This window comes from Miniopterus schreibersii (assembly GCF_964146895.1).
Source record: "Miniopterus schreibersii genome assembly, chromosome: 1".
NCBI lineage: Eukaryota > Metazoa > Chordata > Mammalia > Chiroptera > Miniopteridae > Miniopterus > Miniopterus schreibersii.
Window position 1 is genome coordinate 119,370,681 of NC_138101.1, and position 22,879 is coordinate 119,393,559.

Sequence of the window (22,879 nt, forward strand, 5' to 3'; positions counted from 1 at the left end):
TAACAGGATTAGACTAGATCATTGAATTTTAGGGATTCCTGACTATCACAGCTGTTTCTTCTCTAAAATGCTTTCACTCATTTAATGTGTACAAGATACTCCTCTGGTCAGCCCTAGTTTTCCAACGAGCACCAGCGCAGAAACCTGAGCACATCTATTTTTTGAACTGGAAAAAGAATTTTGGTGCCAGCAATGAAAATACTTATGACTCTTATTTATGTATGCGTACCGATGACAATATTTATCTTAAGGAGTCTAAAAAAAATACTGAGTGGTTAAGCTAGATGTTAGGAAAATTATTCCAAGCATTGTTTCTATAACAGAATCTCTGTATTTCTACAACTAAATCTCCCATGTCTGCCCATCATACCATACTTTTCTCAGGACACTGGCTCAAAATTTCCAAAGTCATCTTTAACACCCTCTCTTCCTCCTACCCCCACCTCCTCTATTCTCTCATCACAGTCAGTCATTACCAAGTCTTGTCTATTCTCCATTTATACTATTTTTTCATTTCCTTCCTTTCAATTGCCATTGTCATCATCCCAATTTGGGCCTAATTTATATGAAATTAAATACCCCTAAATGACTAACGGTCTAAGAGGCAAGAGCCTGGTATCTAGTAAATCACAGTAGTGAGAAATGGGAGAAGGTCCTTATGCCTCACCTGCCACTTAGGATGGGTAAGTGATGGAAATAATATCATAGCTGGGCAGCAAGCTCATGCTATTAGGGGAAGCCTCCAGTGAGGGTCCAGCCACAGGAATATTGTGAGTGGTTCTCAGCCCAGTAGGGTCCCCATAGCTATGTTTTTACTCTCATAGTCCTATGTGTCTGGGGCAGGGAAAGTAAATGTCATACTATAAATTAAGCTTGGGGACTAGGGAAATTGAATAAGAAAAATAAAATCATATAAATAAGTGTGTTTAAGAAAAAGAATACCTCCAAAATATAGTCTATTTTAAAATTTGTTTGAAGAGCCGCCATTTATTAAACTATGTCTTATATAATCTCATTTTATCATAACTACATCATTTCACTATATAAACAATTTAATTTCATCTGTATACCAACATATGATAATCTTATTTTACAGACAAGGAAATTAAAGTTCAGAGAGGTTAAGAAATTGTCTCACTGGTACACAGCTAGAAAACAGTGGAGTCGAGTTTTAAATCTATGTCGTCCATCTCCAGCATCCTAGAATGCAGGTTTTCAATATCTTGGGTGGGCTAACATATCTGTGAAGTTAAGTAGCTTTGATTCTATTCATGTTCAGACTGATATCCTCTCCTATTGTAAGCCATTTCACAACATTTTGTAAAAAACCTTTCCCAACCTAGAAAGTGCAAGCACACAACCCAGTGATGTAGGTATTATTGGCCCCATAAAACCAGAAAAGAAAACAAAAGCTCAGAGAAATCAAATAACTTGTCCACTGGCACACAGCTCATCAGTGAGGGATGGGGATCCGGACCCAGGAGCAGGATCCCCCTTCCCATGCCCGCAGCCCCCCTGCTGAATGAGATTAAGTCTGAATCTGGAAGTGACTGCAAGGTTAAGGTTTTCCGCTTTTGTGGAAATGGCGGGTTGAGAGCTAAATGGAATTTGTTTATAGAAAAATGAAGGACGTTACATGTCTGATTCCTGAGTTATGCTTGCAAATTTCAGATCTGCTCTGCTAGTTAACAGAAACTACTTGCCTGTCTGTCAGAGAGTTTTCCTCTCGATAGGTCCCTGGGGGCTCAGTGTCAACATAAAAAGGCTTTTTTGAGTGGCATTCTTTTTGCAAGAAGATCAGGGAAAATGCTATAGGATCATCAATCACAAGGCACCTGCATTCCCATGTAAGAGGCAGAATCGGGACCAGAACCAGTCTACTAATAAGATGAACCTGAAAGCCTCAAGACCATGTTGAAAGACAAAATTTCAACTCCCTGGCCTTCGGTCCTGCCTTAGTGAAGAAGGTTTACTTGACAGACAGACGCCTGTGCACCGCATTTACATCTTCGGTCACTGTCAATTGAATCGGCCTCAGTAGATGAAAGCATTTACTAGCAGATGGCCTCAAATGCCCTTTCTCTGGTTGTTAAAAAGGGATGAAAAAGACATAACAGACAGCTTCTCGGTTCCCTGTCCTACTCCTTTTTCTCCCCTCCCTCACTGAAGGAAATATTCCTTGAGAGAAAAGTTGTTTCGTATTTCTCTCCTTCCTGGCCCTTTTATAGGCGACTTCAAAGGAAGTCGGTGGACTGGCTGTTTAATAGATACTCCCTTTATTTCCTTTACCTTGTGTAAGGCACAGCATAATGAACAGCAATAACCTAATAAATTAACTGTTTGTTTAAAATTGCAACCCAGGAGTTGAATTTCGTTAATCACCCTGACATATTTTGGGAAGAAATCACATCCAGGATCTAATTTTTGGATTATTTAAAATAGAATATATTAAGTGTAAGACCTTCTCTCCAAAATAACAAAAGCTAACCATCATTGATTAGACTAGTATAGTACAACCTACAAAAATAAATTTAACAAGATGCTCTTGAAAGTGCTACAGGTAGTATGTATTTGTATACAAATTTGTATACAATGTAATATCCATTTTGAACCCACTATAATGTCTATGCTAGTTTCATGAAATATTTCTGGCAAATTTATAAGAACATGTTGCAGTTTCCTTTCTGCCTGATCCCAGAGGGGAAGAGAAAGCCGAGTCAGTTGATTGGAACACTGCCCCAAATCAGAAAAAGCTCTACTACATACGGAAAATACCCAATTAAGGGAGGCGTGGTGGAAAGAGATGAAGTTTTCATAAATCACTGAAGCTGTCAGTTAGCTATTAATGATTTCTAAGTATTTATTGAAACCATCTTAATATAACCAATGTAAAAGCAAAAATTGAACCATAAAACCAAGAAGTCTGATGTTCTCTGCTAAAAACCCTGATTACTGAAACAGTTCTTTAAGACCAATCATATTTTCATATGGCATGCACAAAACATGAATGACAGCTCTCTGTTTCATGGGCTGCCATAAGTCTCCAGTATGAATTAGGTAATCAATGATAATTTATAATATAATAATGTATGTCAACTACAATTGAAAAAAAAAGTTTATGATTTCTATTACAAACCAGTTCTTTTTGCTTCACTTTACAATATTCGATCTGCCTGGCCGGGCGTGGCTCAGCGGTTGAGCGTCGATCGCAGTTCAATTCCCGGTCGGGGCACATGCCCGGGTTGCGGGCTCGATCCCCAGTCGGGGGCATGCAGGAGGCAGCCGATCAATGACTCTCATTGTTGATGTTTCTATCTCTCTCTCTCCCTCCCCCTTCCTCTCTCTGAGATCAATAAAGATATATTTAATAAATAAATAAATAAATAAATAAATAAATAAATAAATAAATAAATAAATAAATAAAATATTCAACCTGTCTTGGGAAAGCCCCAAAATGGCCAAAAAATATTTATGCTCTAAAAAATGTGAGCTTTATGACAGAAACGTTGAGGTTCATAAATTAAGTAATAGTAACTATGAGATCAAAAGGGAACTACGGGGTTAAAATACATTGTTCTAGAAAGGTATGGGAGGCAAGCTGTCTTTGTCAATGGAGATTAAAGGACTAAGGGGTTTCAAAGAAAAACTTTTGTTGCAAAGTTGACAAGGTTTATGTCCAATGCAGTTTTTTAAAAGCCATCTTGCTTTTCTTGACAAGAAAGGGAGTGTTTGTTTTGTCTGCCTTCAAATCCTCATGAAGGTCACTCTGGGCTCCTATGCAAAGGGACCCGTGCCGAGGGTAAGCTTGGCCTTCGCCTATCTGGGACAGCGGCTTATGCGTGATCCATTTCCCAGAGAACGGGCTCCTTCTGGGAGATGGGCTCTCTCGGAGGAAAAGAAAGCAAACCTTACCTGGGTAATCGTTCTTGTCTATGTCCGAGTCTCCTCTTAAAGTGTAGCCGAAGCCAGAAGGGATAGCCTGTGATGCCCACACTCCTTGCAAAATCTGGGAAGCCTTGGTGTTTAAGCCATGTTTGTTCCCATTGTAAATGAACACTTTGCCTCTTTGATCCTGGCCTGCAAAGGGTGCACCAATGGCAACATCTACAAACAGAGACACATGAACGTATTTTTTAAATAAAGAAGAATGTTTTGAAATAGAATTAAGTGCAGTCAAAGAGCAGTTTCATACAGTCTGAAGGGCTTATTACGTTTCCCATGAAAATGTATAGTGCTGCCACAAGAGTAAACTATTTGTTGTCTTTTCTCCATTCAACATAAAAGGTACAATACAGTAAAACCTTGATATAACGGACCAATTTAGGCAAGGGAGTGTCCGTGAAAGCCAAAAGACCATTATATAAAGTAGGTTTTCCGAATGTGTATATTAAAAAATTGACAAATTAGTTTATCTGTTTTTACTTATGTAGACACATTTGTTAATTAAAGTTAAGTATGTGTAAAAAGCTTAATTTCACAGAAAATTTTTCTATATTTATACTGAACAGCCTAGTAAATGCATGCATTCACCAGTCACCTCAAGTAAACAAATGCACACAGCTGGGGTGTGTCGTTGGAATATCAGGCGTTAAAACTGCTGCAGAAAGCCACCCCATGTGACAACAGAACCAATTACCCTGCCTGCTGCGGTGTGATCACGTACTAATCTTTCCCCGAACATTTTTACGAGCAGTGACACTTGGATTTAAATATGTAGACTAAGGCCCGGCCAGGCGTGGCTCAGCGGTTAAGCGTTGACCTGGGATCCAGGTGATCAGGGTTCGATTCCCGGTCAGGGCACATGCCCGGGTTGCGGGCTCAATCAATGACTCTCGCATCATTGATGTTTCTATCTCTCTCTCCCTCCCTTTTCCTCTCTGAAATCAATAAAGATATATTTTTTAAAAATAAATAAATAAATAAATAAATAAATATGTAGGCTATAGTTGTAGATATGTAATATTTACTGAGGTCAGTGAAATTACTACAGTGTTCTTTCCAACATATGGTCTATTCACTAAAATTTGTTAAAAATAACAGACAAATTATAACGAAAAAATAACCTGTTAATTTAATTATAAGCAAATCTTGGTTTAAAGCATTTTAAAATTAACAGGGTATTAATTTTCACATGTGACATATGGACCAGAAATTTTGTCCATTAAATTAACGTCCAAAAAATCGAGGGTTTACTGTACCAGGTACTTAATACCAATACCTGCCAAAGGTACTAATGAGTACTGGTCTGATGCAAATACCTTCCTAGGCTATTTTATCAGAACAAATTCCTATTCAGTCCTTGAACTTCAATCAAGAAATCCACTATATGTTGGTTCTTAATTTAAAGACCCTGAAAATGTGTGCAAGATTTTGTGTGAGAGTTCATGTTTTTCTGAGGAGAGGGTACTTATAAGACATTCATAAATTCCTAACTTAAAGAACCACAACCTTAAACTGAGAATTAACACTACTTAATTGCAAATATTGAAGTTGACTTTCAGCTGAAATTTACAGACCAAACACCTGCAATAATGTCAACATTAAAAATTTTTAATAAATTTTTTTAAATTCAGCATTAACTATATTATATAGGTTAATCAGAAGACCATATACTTGCTAATATATGAACACATATTTTTTTGTCTTGACTGGGTACATAGAGAAAATTCTCTAGTTCTCTTTGAGTCACTAAATCCAAATACTAATTGTTCAAAATGTATTTTTATTGTTGACACTATTACAGATGGCCCCATTCCCCCACCCTCTTTGCTCACCTCCACCCGGCCCTTGCTCCCCTTTCCCTCAGGCCATCACCTAACTCTTACCTGTGTCTATGGATTATGCATACATTTTTTTGGCTAATCTCTTTAAAAATAATTGATGCCTTTATTTACAGCTCCTATATGACATCCTAAATCAACATGAGACAATTTCCATGTTGTAACTCCTCTATTTATCAAAACATAAATTTTAAGTTGCCTTGAAATTTTTGACCGCTTATTAAAAATCAACTGTATCACACACACCATTGTGAATACTTCAAACCGTTCATGACACAAGAACCGTGAACTATGACCCATGGATAATTCCCGCGTATTGGTGTAAATTACCGTTGTATCCATCTTGGTTCAGGTCTCCTAAGTGGGCCACGGCACTACCAAACCTCCCGAAAACTTCAGTGCCTGAGAGCACCTGCGGGTCCTCAAAGATGAGAGCGCTCACTTGCATATATAGGTAAACTTGACCCACTTCTCTAGGGTTACTCTCAAACTCACGTTCCATAAACAGAGGGGCTCCAATCAGTATGTCATCCATCCTGTAGGGAACAGAGAGAGGTCAGCACACTGGCAGACAGGAGATTCTTCATGGTACATTTTAAATCAACTGGATTAGTACATTTCCATTGGTATTTTTCCTTTTGTAAGGGACATTTTACAATCATCATCTTTCTTTCATTGATTTGTTATGTCTCTGGAGTAGAATGCTGCAAAAAAATAAGAGTTGTTAAATGATCTCATCAAACTTTTTAATGATGCTAAAAGTAACTGCTTTAATAAAACCACAGATATTTCACCCCTTTCAGCTTTAAGTGGATTTCCAAAAACTGAAGATACACAAGTAAAACATATCAGAAGGACCTAAACAGATTTTTCTAAAAGTGAATTTCAAGTTTCCAGAATTTATATGCCTATATCTTTAAATTAAGAAGTTTTCTTGCAGTAATAAGGTTTAAAATAAGTTTGTTCTCCTATTTCCTATTGTTACCTTCATTTAAATAAAACAGAGGCCAGAGAAGATAAAAGCACTGGCTAGAAAGATAAAAAATAAAATTTCATCCCAAAAGAAAACTTACAGTTGTTTTTTGTAAATGTAGATATTATATCAGGAAACTAATAGATAATTTTTAAGGTTGAAAAAAATTCAAGAAACAGACACCTAACCAAAAATTATTTAGAGATAAAGATATAAAAACCCAAAATGGTTAAAGGTATTTCCTTCACAGAGCCAGATGGCAAACAAAGGAATAAAACAGAGCTTTCTATCCTATTTAGAGTTTTAAAAACATATACATGTACTATTTTTATTTTAAAATTTTTAAGAAAAGTCACATCAACCAAAATTTGTAATTTGATCTGTACTACTGACCTTCCCCTTAAATTTGTCTGAAGACACCCCCGTTCTGGGAAATGCAATAATGTGAAGAATGACTTCAGACAGAAATACAAATCTGCATTTGACTTTTATGTTTCTGTAGATTAGGTAATATGTAGAAGTTTGCCAAGTAAACTAATTACTAAAATATTTGCATTAATCTAAAAGGCAGGGATGAGGTGGGAACAGTTACTGAGAGCAAGACACCTCTTTTATAGCAATCTGCAAGACTGCCAGCATCACTCTGACCACCCTTCTCTCCAACTCCCTGCCTTCCTTGTGGTGTTCATGCACTGTCTGTTTCTCAGTATGATTCAATAGACATCTTGTGTACTGATTGTATTTAAGATATTGTGATAAGTGATTTAAAGAATATAATGACTATTAAGTCAGCCCTGTTTCTAATTAACTTACTAGTGAGGTCAAATTGCCACTCATATAACTATAAACAAGGCAGAATAAGAAAAAGTATGAGTGATCCAAACTAAATGTTGGGAGTTCCAGATGGGGAAAGAGCCAGTACTTGGCAGGTATTAAGGAAGGCTCAGGGAGGAGATGGCATTGAACCTCGGTAGGACTCTGACAGGTAGATCTAGAGGCAGGCTTTCCAGGTGGTGGTGCTGTGAGCCAAGGCAAGTGTCCCTGAGTGAAGTCAGGGAACAGTGAGTGGTCCAAGAAAGCTCCATGCTAGAGAGATGCCTATGATTTTAATTAGAAAAGTAAAATATACAAAGAATTCTTAAAATTCAATAATATGAATAGCAATAATATATAACAATAACATAAAATATAATATTGTTATTATATAACACTATATATTATATAACATCAATATTATATGAATATAATATATAATATAAACAATAAGAAAACAACCCATTAAAAGTTGGGCAAAAGACCTAAATAGACACCTCATCAAAGATGACATACAGATGGTAAACAAGCATTTGAAAAGATGCACACTATCACATGTCACTAGAGAACTGGAAATGAAAACAACAGTGAGTGTACCACTATACATCTATTAGAATGGCCAAAATCCAAAACACTGACAAACCAAATGTTGACACAGATGTGGAGCAACAGAAATTCTCATTCATTACCAGTGGGAATACAAAACGGTACAGCCAGACACTATGGAAGACAGTTTGGCAGTTTCTTACAAAATGAAGCACTCATACCACATGATCCAGCAATTGCACTCCTTAACATTTACCAGAATGAGCTGAAAACTTATGTCTACACAGAAACCTGCAGGTGACTGTTTATAGTAGCTTTTATTCATAACTGCGAAAACTTGGAGACAACCAAGAGGTCTTTCAGTAGGTCAATGGATAAACAAATTGTGGTACATCCACACAAATGCTGACAGCACCAAATGCTGGTAAGAATGTGCAGCAACAGGAACTCTCATTCGTTGTTGGCCGAACTGTGAAATGGTACAACCACTTTGGAAGACATTCTGGCGGTTTCTTACCAAGCTAAACACAGGTTTACCATATGATCCCACAATCATGCTCCTATGTAGTTACCCAAAGAAGCTGAAAATTTATGTCCACACAAAAAACCTACGATTGCCCAAAACTGGAAGCAGTCAAGATCTCCTTCAATAGGTGAACGGATAAACAGACACTGGTACGTCTTACAATGGAATAATTTTCAGCAATAAAAAGAAATGAGCTATCTAGACACAAAACAACATGGGAGAACTTTAAATGTGTATTGCTAAGTGAAAGAAGCCAGTCTGAAAAGGCTGTATACTGTGTGATTCCAAGTTTATGGCATTTTGGAAAAGGCAAAACTAGAGACAGTAAAAAGATCAGTAGGTGGCGAGGGTGGGTGAGCAGAAGGATGAATAGGTGAAGCACAGGACATGTTTAGGGTAATGAAACTATTCTATATGATACTATATCTGGATGCATGACTTTAAGCATTTGGTAAAACCTATAGAATGTACAACACAGAGTGAACCCTAAAGTACACCATGACTTCAGTTAATAATGTATCAATATGGGTTCATCAGCTGTAACAAATGTACCACACCAATGCATGCTAATAGGAAAACTGAGGGCGGAGGGGAGAGGCAGTCTGTGTGAATTCTCTGTACTTCCTGCTCAATTTTTCTGTAAACCTAAATCTGCTCTAAAAAATAAAGTTTATTAATGAAACAAAAATGGTAATTGCAAAAGTTGACCACTGATAACTTGAGAATAGCATGAGTCTTGATGTCATACTGATCTAGATTTAAAATCTGGTTTTTATTAACCAGCTGTGTCATTCTGAACAAGTCACATTACCTCTAAAATGTGAATAAGATAGAAATAGTTTTCTTTATTAGATACATCACTTAAGATTTCTCTATCTGTTTGTCTCTCTCTCCCTCCGAATGTGCTCACACACACACTGGCTATACAATAGTTTTCAATAAATAATAGGTATTATGAGCGCAGTGGGCTAGCCATTCATGGGAATACACAATATTTTACACTATAACAGTATAAACAGAAAGAGTTCCTGTTAAAAATGTGGCTCTGTCGGAGCATCATCCAGTAGGTGGTGGGTTTGATTTCCCGTCAAGTCACATACTCGGGTTGTGGGTTTGATCCCAGGTCAGGGTACATACAGAGGCAACTGATCAATGTTTCTCTCTCTCTCCACCCCCACTTCCATTCTCTGAAAAGCAATGGAAAAAATCTCCTCAGGTGAGGATTGCAAAACAAACAAACAAATGCAAAATGCATTCTCCTTTTCCATCTCCTGCCTTGGAGGAGGCGGAAAGAAAGAGGTGAAACATAACTTTAGGAGAGTCTAGACCTTGGGGACTTCTAGAATAAGCTCTTCCTCTCTGTCCACATCAGGGGAAACAGCACCCTGAGCAGTGACTTTACAAACCTGTAAGAAGGAAGTGAGAGGCTGTGAAAGACAGGCCCCTGGAACGGCTATTAATTTGGTCTCAGATTCCAAAACATAAGTTGGATCGCTATGCTTAGGTAAAACTTTTTCTTAATGTTCCAGACACATCTACTTTTTAAATAATTGTCATTGCTTGCAATCCTGTTGTGCTCCAGGCAGGGATGAGAGCAGGGGTTGGGGCCATTCTAGCCCCTGGCCTTTCCCTTGCCGGAACCCCGCCGCCTCTCTTTATTGGGGTATGAAGAGGCATTTGTTAAACACCTAATTGTGTGTGTTGCTGCCTTGTAGTTCAAAGATATCTAAGGTCATCGGGTCCCTATTACAGAGACTGAGCGAGGCTATTTTCTCATTCTATAAAGGGGGGGGGGGGGAAATCATATAATTGGTCCCTGAGGATATGAACGTGACATGGTACTGACACGGTTGGCTCACTGCATTTCTCACTGCCAACACAAAGTTCTAGAAATGAGAAATTATTTGCCCTATCATTGTGAAAGACCAAAAAAATCTTTGGATTCTTGGAGTATTATAATTTATTTTCTTAGAAACACATTTTCCTAGATATTTAAGGGTAAGTCTTCTAAAATGTTCTAACACAAAAATAGAGACATTTGTTCTTAATTTATAATTGTGTTCTCATAAGGTTAAGAGACAATAACTGTCTTGGATTCAATTGGTACAATGTGCCTTGTAGAATATTTTGCACTTATTTTTTCTATTAGCAATACCACTTAAGAATCACAGTATATATTATTGTTTAGGCTGTTGTTGTTAAATCTCGATTTGCAGTTCATTAGTGGATTGTGAAATCAATGTAATGGGTCTTGACAAGCAATTTTTAAAAATGAAAAAATATATAATAGAAAATATTGGAGTGAATGAATTACACATAATAAGGGTAAATACTGTTCCATGAAACTTTCAGTTGTATGTGTGTGTACTGGGTTGCAATGTCACATGCATTTCTTACTATGGACCATGAGGCAAAAAAAATCATTGAAAACCACTACTGTAGGCTATGTGAGCTATTAGGTTATTTCAAAATTTATTTGTCAAATCCTTTTTCAAAAAAACTATTTGTATTGTTTTTGTTTGTTTTTAAGAGAGAGGAAGAGGGGGGTGAGAGACAGAGAGAGAGAGGGAAGAAGGGAGGGGGATGTGGGAGAGAGAGAGAGAGAGAGAGAGAGAGAGAGAGAGAGAGAGAGAGAGAGAGAAACATCAATGTGAGAGTGAAACTTCGAATGGCCACCTCCTGCATGCCCCCTCCTGGAAACTGAGAACTCAGCCCGGGCATGTGCCTTGACCAGGAATCAAACGAGCAACTTTTGGTACATGGGACGACGCCCAACCAACTGAGCCACACTGGCCAGGGTTCAAATCCTTTTTAAAAATATATATCCAATTCAAGTTTAAAGTTTTAAAATATTTATTGGTAAAGATGTTTTTCATTGACCTTCTGATAAGTAGTTGTGTAATAGGCTGGGTGCAATCTTCAGGCTGGGATATATATATATATATATATATATATATATATATATATATATATATATGAAATAATATTAATGATTAGGTTTTCACTAAAAACCATCTTTTCGGCCTGTTTGGATCATATTGGTGGTTTGGATGAGATCTCAGATATTATTTATAAAAGTAGGATATATGTGCTAAATTTCATTTTATCTGAAATGTCTGATGTTTAAGCAATTTTCTTTAAATCTTTGTGTAGCTTTCACACAGGTTTTATTTGTTTCTCTTCTTTTATGTCTAAGTCCACTCTAATGATAATACCATGCAAAGCTCAATTTCTCATCCTTTGTATGTTTTTTGATATAGCAACATTATAAATATGTTCCTGAAAAGCAGAGCATAAATACAATAATAAAGAGAGAATAAGAGAACCTACCAAAGAGAATATTCAGTATGAAAAGTCTGAATTCAAGTTTTCTGCAGCCAAATGGTGTTAATGTGTTGATTTAACAAATAAATTTTGTTTCCTTTTTTCCCAATAGTACATATTACACGCTAATGTTCCTGACTAATTTTCAGAATATAGTTATTTATTAAAAGAATGCAGATTAGGAGACTGTATACTAAAGTTGATAGCTAATCAACCTTAATTCTTTTATGATAGACAAAAACTAATATAGTTTATTAATTATATTATAGATCAAGTTAATTTATAATCTCTTTATGTTTTAGTTTTCTAGACTGTCTACTTATTTCAATCATAATGATCTCTCCTGTATGAGAGGACATACTTGGACTAAATCTAGCACCAAAACATAGTTACCCAAAGCTGCTTCCTTTCAAATAAATATTTTCTAAAATGCTCTCAAGTTGACTAACTACTAGGAATCTCTTTACATTTATTTCCCTTTGGCCTTTCAGAGCCTAGGAACAATACAATAGTTAAACTGTAATTCTGTGAATCTCTGAAACAGTATAAATACTGTACGTTTCAAAAACCATTAGAAAAAAAAAAAAAGATTTGCTTGCTTGGGCTCAAGATGAAAAATACCATTTCCATTTGTTGCTAAGTTTGTCCAGAAATTCCTAACAGAGTTTACATTGACAGGGTTTGTAGCTCTGGCTATTTTAAGATAACTAAACTGAAGTTAATTTCACCAGCTTTGTTTACATTTTCAAAATAGTCACAGACTTGACAATATGAACCACTAACCAGCATCCACACAATTGTTTGGTCTAAACTTTTGGAGTCCACACATAAAACCTGGGGATCATTTTAAATAAAAACTTTGGTTGGTGGGGGAGGGGATTCTCAACAATTTACCTATTTCATCATAATACTTAATGATACTGTCTTTTTTCTTTTCTTTTTTTTTTTCTTGATGTTGAGATTTTAGAGCATTTATAGGGACCTTGCTTTTATTGTGTAACGGATAGAAAAGAATTTACACTAGGTAGCCTCCCTCATTCACAATAGTTCTTCATTATCTCTTGGCTAGAGAAAGTCTGGTTCAATCACACAAAATGTGTGCAGTCCTAACTTCTGAACCATGAACAATCAACTAGCTGAGTAATGTTCTTAATCCTACTCTGAGTCACTGCACAATATCCACTCAGGTCTTGGGTTTAAAAGAAAAATGCAGGCTATATACAGAGTGGGGAAAAAGAGGTTTACAGTTGTCAGTGCATAAAACAGAGTTTATTCTTCTGTAATTGTTTATTAATTATTGTATTATTTTTCATTCAAACAACTGTAAACCCACTTTTGCCCCACCCTGTACATATGATATAAATGTGGGTAAAAAATGAGAATTAAATCTCAAATCTAGTATGAACTCTACTGGGTGATAAATGCTCACTGACACTTCCTTAATAACTAATAAATGCTGGGAAAGCTGGAAATTTAAAAAAAAACTGTAGGAGTCATAGATTCTAAAAAATTATTTATCAACCATAACCAGTGACTAAGGAAAATGTAGTAAACTGGTGTGGCTATTTTTAATATAATAAAACAAACCAATTTTCTTATATGCCATACCTTAAAAACTATTTACAACTGTACTTTTTAAAAATCTTTAGGCAGGCCCTGGCCAGTGTGGCTCTGCCTTAGAATGTTAGCCCATGCACCGAAAGATCGAAGATTCAGTTTTGGGCCAAGGGCATGGACTTGGGTTACAGGTTCAATCCCAGGCCCAGGAAGGCAACCAATTGATGTGTCTCTCTCACATCAATGTGTGTGTGTGTCTCTTACTCCCTCCTTTCCTCCCTTCCTCCCATTTTCTCTATAAAAATCAATGGAAAAAATATCCTCTGGTGAGGATTAACAACAACAACAACAACAAATTATAATTCAGTTATTTTTAGCATAATTGAAGACAATCTTAAAGTTCTTTGGGTGAAAAAACTTTGAAATTATGATTTTATATTTTTATAATGTAGAAGACCTTGCTTATAAAAATAATGGAAGTTATTCAAATGCATTCGTAATAAATAGAAATGTAGTTTTTATCAGTAGCCAAATAGAGTAAAACATTTAAAACATAGATATATTTTATTCTTCTACCACAACCCTTATTTAAGGTTACAGGAATCTACGTGTATTTTATATGTATATGTACAGCTATATCCACAGACATAGATATAGACATCTATATGTTTTTACATGTATCTTTATGTAGATATATATGGGTAGATACATCTATGTGTGCATATATATATATGGAATCTAAAAAATTTGAATGTGAGATTCCAAGATGGCGGTGGATTGAGTGGAAGCTATACTGACACTCTCCCAGGAAAACTGGAATTACAACTAAAATAAAGAAAAAACATCCTGAATAATGAACTAAAGACTAGCTGGAGAGAACCCTCATAACCAAAGACCAAAAACAGAGACCGAATAGAGACTAGTAGGAAGTGTGGAGGCGTGAGAGACCTGGCCGGGCTCCCACAGGCAGTAGCTGAAAGTTCAGAAGGATATCTCAGCTGTGGGGGGTTCCCACTGAGAACTCTGGGGCCTAATCTCCAAGCTGGGATTCCCAGCCCAGAGCACCAGAAAGCAGAGAAGTGTCCACATAACATCTGACTGTAAAAAGCACAGAGTTTCTGTCTGCCAGGGAGAGATGGCTGGAAATACAGGCATCCTATTAAAGGGCCAACACACAAAGTTTCATGTGCAGCCACTCACCTTGGGCTCAGGCAGAAGGAGGGCAGAGTGGACTGGAGCTGTGTGAGGAGAATCTAGGGATTCTGGCTCTAGGGATAGAGCTCAGAGGGCAGCCATCTGGGTTCCTGTGCTGAGTCATTCTCCCATATGGCAGAGGACATATTTCTCAGGCAGATATTTACTGTCCAACCAGCTTTTGCCTAGGAGAGAAGCAATTGCTGGGCCTTGTTGGAAAACCTCTTGCCCCACCCTCTGAAGTTTCTACAGCCTGAGGCTCATTAAGATACTAAATAACAATCAGTCTCTGGGTGCTTTGAGTCTTTGCCTGATTTGCTTCTGGACCCAGGGCTTGGAAAAGCAGAACTTGGTGCACATCTTGGTCCTTTCCAAATGCACTCAGCCCCAGCAGAGGGAACAACAAGCTGTGGAGTGTGGAAAGATTCAAACAGAGCACTCAAGGCCAGTCACAAATAACATCTGACTTTGGCCTGCACCAGAGACCATCCAAAAGACTGGGAGTCCTAGCAGATCTACCTAATACATAGAAACAAATCCAAACAGGCAGTCAAAATGAGGAGACAAAAAAACAAGCCCTAAGTGAAAGAACAAGATAATTATACAAAAGAAGAGCTAAATGAAATTGAGATATTCAATCTATCAGATATAGAGTTCAGAATATTGATCATAAGGATGCTCAACAGCATGAGAAAAGATATAGAAACTATGAAGGAAATTAAGAAGGACATAGCAGAAATAAAAAATACATTGAAAGGAATAAACGGCAAATTAGGGAAAGCTGAGGATCAAATCAGCAAATTAGAAAACAGGATAGAAAAAATCACTCAGTCACAGAACCAAAAAGAAAAAACAATTAAAAAAGAGGAGGACAATTTAAGGGAGCTGTGGGACAGCATGAAATGTAACAACATTTGCATTATAGGAGTCTACAAAGGTGAAGAAATTGAGCAAGGGTCAGAGATCCTATTTGAAGAAATAATGGCAAAAAATCTTCCCTAACCTGGTCAAGGAAAAAAATCACACAAGTTCAGGAGGCACAGAGAGTCCCAAGCAAGAAGAATCCAAAGAGGCCCACGCCCAGACACATCATAATTAAAATGCCAAAAATTCAAGACAAAGTGAGAATTTTAAAGGCAGCAAGAGAAAAGCAATCTGTTACCTACAAAGGAGCTCCTATAAGGCTGTCAGTTGATTTCTCATCAGAAACTCTACAGGCCAGAACGGAATGGCATGAAGTATTCAAGGTAATGAAAAGCAAGGATCTGAAACCAAGACTACTCTATCCAGCAAGGTTATCATTCAAAAGAGATGGTGAAATAAAGAGCTTTCCAGACAAAAAAAAAGGCCAAAGATTTTATTACCACCAAACCAGCATTGCAAGAACTGTTAAAGGGACTGTTGTAATAAAAATTTGAAATAGAGAGAATGAGAAACAAAAGCATAAAGAAATAAATGGCAGTAGATAAGCACCTATCACTAATAACCTTAAATATAAATGGATTAAATGCTCCAATCAAGAGACATAGGGTAGCTGAATAGATAAGAGAACATGACCCAAATATATGCTGCCTAGAAGACACCCACCTCAGAACAAAAGACTTACACAGACTGAAAAATAAACAACTGGAGGACTTTAAGGGAGAGATCAACAGCAGTACAATCATAGTAGGAGACTTTAACACCCCACTGACTTTACTGGATGTATCTTACAGACAAAAAATCAACAAGGAAACAGTGACTCTAAATGACACACTAGATCAGATGGATTTAATTGACATTTACAGAACATTTCACCTCAAAGCTGTGGAATATGCATTCTCCTCAAGTGCACATGGGACATTCTCAAAGACAGACCCCATGTTAGTACACAAAACAAGTCTCTACAAGTTCAAGATTGAAATCATATCAAGCATCTCCTCATACATTTTCACAATAGAATACTATGCAGCTGTAAAAGAGAAGGATCCCTTACCCTTTAAGACAGCATGGTGGGACCTGGAGAGTATTATGCTAAGCAAAATAAGCTATCCAGAGAAAGACCAGTATCACATAGTCCTGCTCATATGTGAAGTCTAATGAACAAAATAAACCAATGAACAAAACAAATTCAGAGACATAGAAGCATGGAACAGACTGATGAATCTCAGAGGGAAGGCAGGGATGGGTGGGTGGCTGGGTGGGGAGGGAATAATCTAAAAACTTATATGCATATATGCATAACACATGGACATAGACAATACTGTGGTGAAGGCCTGGGGTGGGGTGCAGAGTGATGGGGGTCAATGGAGGAAAAAAGAGAACATTTGTAATACTTTCAACAATAAAGATAAATTTTAAAATTAAATAAATAAATAAATAAATAAATAAATAAATAAATAAAAATTTGAATTCTTAGAAAGTAGAATGGTAGTTACCAGAGGTGGGGAGGTGGGAGAAATGGGGAGAGGTTGGTCAAAGAGAACTAAGTTGCAGTTATGTAGTATGAATAAGTCTAGAGATCTAACGGGCAGCATGAAGACTATCATTAATGATACTCTATTGTGTCCTGGAAATTTGCTAAGAGAATACATCTCAGATGCTCTCACCTTCCCCCTACCTCCGACCCCACACATAGATCACATAGTTGGAAGGATACAGATGGATCACATAGATGGAATATTAATTAGCTTGAACATAGTGATCATTTTGCTATGCATATTTATATCAAAACATCATGTTGTACATCTTAAATATATATAATTATAATTTTTTAAAATAATAATAAAAGTGGTTATTGGATTTCTTCAGCAACAAATATACTAATTTATCCCATTTCCCAGCTTTTAAAAGTGAGAGTCATGCCACAGTTTTATTCACTTATTTGATTGAAAATTCCTAATTGAGCCCTTGCCAGTGTTGCTCAGTTAGCTGAGCGTCATCCCATGCACCAAAGGTGGCTGGTTCAATTCTCAGGCAGGGCACATGCCCAGGTTTCGGGTTCAATCTCTAGTGTGGGGCTTGCAGGAGGCAGCCGATAAATGCTACTCACTCAATTGGTGTTTCTCTCTCTCTCCTTCTCCCTTCCTCTCTCCCTAAAATCAATAAAAACATATTTTTTTTAAAAGAAAAAATTCCTAATACAGACTATAAAACCGTGAAGGCTGAAATTATTATTTTATAGAGCTTAATAAAGTGTTATCTGTATATAGTAAAAAACAAAACAGGAAAAAACTTGTTGGGTAAATTAGCAGAAAGTTCAGGAACTATTCAAGATGTTCCCTTAATTAGTGTGTGCTCTTGAGCAACTCACTTATTCTGTGCCTCAGTTTCCTCATGAGTGAATATTAGATTGCTTCATTGGATTATAGGACGGATGGTTACAGGTTATTAGATATATTACACATGAATGCACATTGAGAGGAAAAAATTGTTTGCTAATCATACACGATAAAAATTTTGTTGCTTAATAGCCGTATTAGGTTCTACAGTAGTTTCAATAGAGAATAAGTTTTCTGCATTTGAAACTGCTAACAAACTGGGGAGACCAAATATATAATATCCAGGAAAACTGTGAGATAAAGATTCGTGTTTGCTGCAAATCTCAGGCAGCCTTAGGATCTCTGCTGCAAACAGGACAGAAATCAAGAAAGGCAAAAGCACTCTTTCTCAAAGTGAGGCCACACGTGTCTGACATGGGAACAAGATTTAGGGAAAGTCACTGCGACACGTGATTTGCTGCTGTTCTTTTCTTGTTCTGCTAAGGTTTTTGAGGGACTGCAGGTTCATGTCTCTGCCCAGATGGGCTGTCTGATACCTTCCCTGCAGATGAGTACCCATCCAGGGAGGTGAGGACACTGCTGTCACTGTTACTAGTGGTTTTCAGACCCCCACCCTGGGATCAAGCACAAACCCAGACGCACAAGATGCCATACATTCCGTATTTATGTCTATTTGAAAACCAATAAGACACATGATTATTCTAAAAATACAGGTGCTGAAGAGAGGATGGCAAGTTATATCTTCATTATTGTAACCTCAGACTTCTCTGTCTATCTCTCTTTGCGATGAAAGGTGTTCAGTGGCTCCCCCTGCATACTCCTTTTTAACAGGACCTTGAATTTACATAGCATCTAAATAATTAAAAACAGCAAATCACATACAAACTGAGACTCTAGGGGCACGTTATTGTTTAAAATAGCAATATTAAGATAATAGACGTATTTTTCAATGCAATGTAAAGAACTCATACTGAGTTCATCTGTGTTTTATAAAATGCTGAGAAGCCCTGTGCTTGTGTCACCATCTGTTGAAAGAAATGCATTCACACGTATCCCAAAGGCCACTGTGGGAGTTTTTGTTTTCCGTAAAGAATGGGCTTCCTAAATCTGAACAACATGCCATGTTTTAGACTCAAGTTCTCCTTCAGCCATTTTTTTTCTAAATTACTAAAAGGCTCTGATAACAAATGCAGTTCACCCAGGTGGGAAATTGTGAATGGGGGTCCTAATTGTTACTTGCTTTTCCCAACTCAGACAGCTGATGATTAAAGCAACTTAATTTTACATCGCCTGCTTTGAGGATAAGATTGGCATGCAAATATATCTTTAAAATCTATGCAGAGTGCAGCCATTTCTACTCCCTGCTGGTCACCTGGCTCGTGGCAATGGCATCCACGCCCAACAGGCAGAGCGTGCCTGTTGAAACTGAAGCTGCAGGAAGCCACTGCCGCACCTCAAATAGTCCAGTGGCTCCCAAGATAGTATCCTCCTTGGAAACAGACTCATCCTATCGGTGGCAGTCAGGGTGGCGCTGTGTAAATCAGTTCATAGTAAATGCAGTGCTCACAAACCTGCGTGACCCCGGTCTCCACCGTTACTCCTCCCTGCGTCTTCGCTGTTCCACCTCTGGGAGTCTGAACACTCTTCCCCATATAAGTTTAATTAACAGACTTCATTTTTTAGAGTAGTTTTAGGTTCAAAGCAAAGTTAAGCAGAACATACAGAGCGCTTCCATGTGCCCCCTCTCCACCCCCACATGCACAGCCTCCCCCTTATCAACATCCCCCCCAAGTGGGACCGGTGTTACGATCAATGAAGCTACACTGACGCATCATAATCGCCCAAGTGCACAGTTTACATCAGGGTTCACTCTTGGTGGTGCACCTTCTATGAGTCTTGACAAGTGTATAATGACATGGATCCATGCTGTTGTATCTGTGGATCTGTGGATCCGTGGATCTGTGTTGTATCACACAGAACAGTTTCACTGCCCTAAAACCCTCTGGGCTCCACCTGTCCACACTTCCTTTCTCTGCTAACTCCTGGTAACCATTAATCTTATTACTGTCTCATAGTTTTGCCTTTTCCAGGATGTCATGTAGTTGAAATCTTACACTATGTAGCCTTTCGGACTGACCTCTTTTACTTAATAATATGCATTTAAGTTTCCTCCATGTTTTTTCATGGCTTGATAGCTCATTTCTTTTTAATGCCGAATAACATTCCATCGTCTGGATGTAACACAGTTTATTTATACATGCCTACTGCAGGACATCTTGGTTGCTTTTAGCCTTTTATTTATTTCCTACATACTGCTCATCATGAGCTAACATACTCTTTACTTGACTTGTTTATTTTTATCCGTAGCTTCTACACCGCCCTCCAACTCTAGTATAACCTTGATGAGTGCAGGGGTTTCTATTTTGTTCTCTGCTATATCCTAACACACAGAACACTGCTAGTGTTTAGTAGATGCTCAAGAAATATATGTTTGATGAAAGAATAATAAAAATATATTTTCCTAAAGGAACAAAAGTTACTAAACATACCTCCAATCATATGCCACAGCATAATACATAAAGTACATTTCTAGCTACCCAAAGGTAGCAGCTAATGTCCATCAATGGTGAATCTAAAGTGCTTAGTCCAGATCCTGCAACCCAGTCAGGATTCTTCAGATATTTGCTTTCTATAAAAATGTGAGCTCCACAGGAACAGAAACATTCCCCACTATATTCTGGGCACTGAGAAAAATGCCTGGCACATAGTAGGTGCTCCAACAATATTAACTGGATGGATAATCATGATGTTAATCTCATTTTATTGGTTTTCTTATTTGATCATTTGTTTTATCTGTTAGGTACTTTTAGTGAATCAAAGAGATGTTTAATAATTATTTTTGAAGTAATGACTTAAACACAAACATAATTTATCATGTCGTTTGGTCCAATCTCAACTTTAATTTACTACCATAATCTGAAAAAAATAACATTATTATTTCATCTCCTCCGTGGTGTTACTAGTATGTCAGTTAAAGCAATGTGAAGAGAAAAAATATTTTTTAAAAGAGGGAAAAGATATTTATGTACAAATGTTTTGTGAATATATCACTTGCTGCAGTGTGAAAAGAAACAGATGAGCAAATTCTTCAGTGGCTATGGATTTTGGATGATCAAGGACTATTCAATTCATAAAATTAAAGATAAAACTAAGGAAAAGAGTCCTTTTCTAGAAGTAGCAGATGTAGGAAATCTCAGTAAAGACATAAACTAAGATGACAGAAAATTCTCCAGGAGATATATCATCTTGCCCTGATCCAAAAAAAGTTAAAACAAAAGAGCCTCTATCTTGTCAAGGAGGTATGGAAGGATGTATTTCATTATGGGAAAAATGTAACATTTTATGAATGAATATAATACATGGTGAGTGAGGAGGTTCTTATTAACTTACCCATCATTGTTAACATCTGATACTGCAACCGTATATCCAAAATAAGATGCCATCTGCAAAGGAAAACCATAAGATGACATATTTTGCATTCAAAATCATTTTTATAGTCATGTCTCAATTTTCCCTGAACTATTCATCTCAGCGCAGCACATTTTTGCATTTAAATTCATAGACTCTTGGACATGGACAGAGTCTTCAGTCATTTACTCTAACCCCTGATCCACTGCATAATTTTCCCTTCTATACCCCATTCAATTTGTGGACTCAGTTATTAGAATGTCCTTTACTGAAACTGGTACTTCTGTAACTTCTAGTCCTTAACCCTATCCAGTTCTACAGTCTTGAACCTCACAGAATAAATCTAATTCCACTGCTGTATGAAATCTCATATGGAGATATTTTTAACCGGTATGCCATCCCGGCCCCTTTTCCTTAGAGATACTACATGTGATACCAAGAGAAGGTGATGCTCCATGAGCACACTGGTACTCCTCTTAAGTAGGATTTACATTCTCTGCTTTGCGCTCTTTATATCATTGAAGAATAAAAAGGGATTTAATTTGGGGGAAATTGCATCTCCGTATCAATTCATATGTCTTTTATGAATGTTACTAATGTGCCACAATCTCCCCATGTTCTAGCTCTTAAGTTTTTGTTTTTCAACCCATGCTTTCAAGATTTATAACCTTTTTTCAGAGTTGGCCTATTGTTTCAGCTCGCCAGGATTTTCCTGTTTCCAGAGTCTGCCACCCAGTGCTTTAGCTCACTTAGCCTCCCATTAGACACTAATTTAATCAGCACACAGCCCACTAAAAGTGTGCCCCACAGGAGGCTAAGAGTTCGGTCTGTGTTGTTCACTCTTCTATCTGCACTGCCTGACCAGGGTTTATCTAACTCAAAGTAGGTGTCAGGTGCCAGATACCATTTGCAAAGGGAATGAATACAGGAGCGAACGTGTCTCACAGTAATTCAACCCTCCACCTCTTCTCTCTATTCCCAACACTTCCAGTAACATTCTTAATCCTGGTTTGGCATTGTGTGGCCTTTACCCAGAGGAATTTCATCGTTTATGTGTTAAGTTCTCAGGTTCAAGATCGCAGAAGTAGGTGGTATTAAGGATGAGAAGTTATAGAAAAGCCAAATTTAATCATGTTTAAGGAACTTCTAATGTAAAACAAATGTAAAATGTAAAACAAATCTGGGCAAAGGAAAAGACTTGCCAGATTTTCATTAAACCATTATCACCACTTGAGAATAGTTACTCGAAATTCATAAATCCAGCCAATTTCGCTATCATCCCAGCCTTATTGCTCCATATTTACCACAGGACTGTCACGAGAGACACTGTTAAATGCTTTGGTGAAAACTGCAGAGTAATGGATAGCCTAAAGCCCCAGTTTATTGGGGGAAGGAGGGCCTCAAAAATGCTCTGTGTTCATTGAAAAACTCTATTAAT

At 37.4% G+C, this 22,879-nt stretch overlaps 1 protein-coding gene across 1 annotated transcript in view; it reads right to left on the bottom strand.

Annotated features, from left to right (window-relative positions):
- Positions 1 to 22,879, bottom strand: part of ITGA8 (integrin subunit alpha 8) — a 171,239-nt gene that overhangs the window by 99,121 nt on the left and 49,239 nt on the right. Inside the window, exons 11-13 of the mRNA XM_081117581.1 lie at positions 21,424 to 21,476; positions 6,111 to 6,316; positions 3,913 to 4,104 (exon numbers count right to left, since the gene is read on the bottom strand). Coding sequence (XP_080973707.1) covers positions 3,913 to 4,104; positions 6,111 to 6,316; positions 21,424 to 21,476 — 451 coding nt within the window. The remainder of the gene's footprint in view (positions 1 to 3,912; positions 4,105 to 6,110; positions 6,317 to 21,423; positions 21,477 to 22,879) is intronic.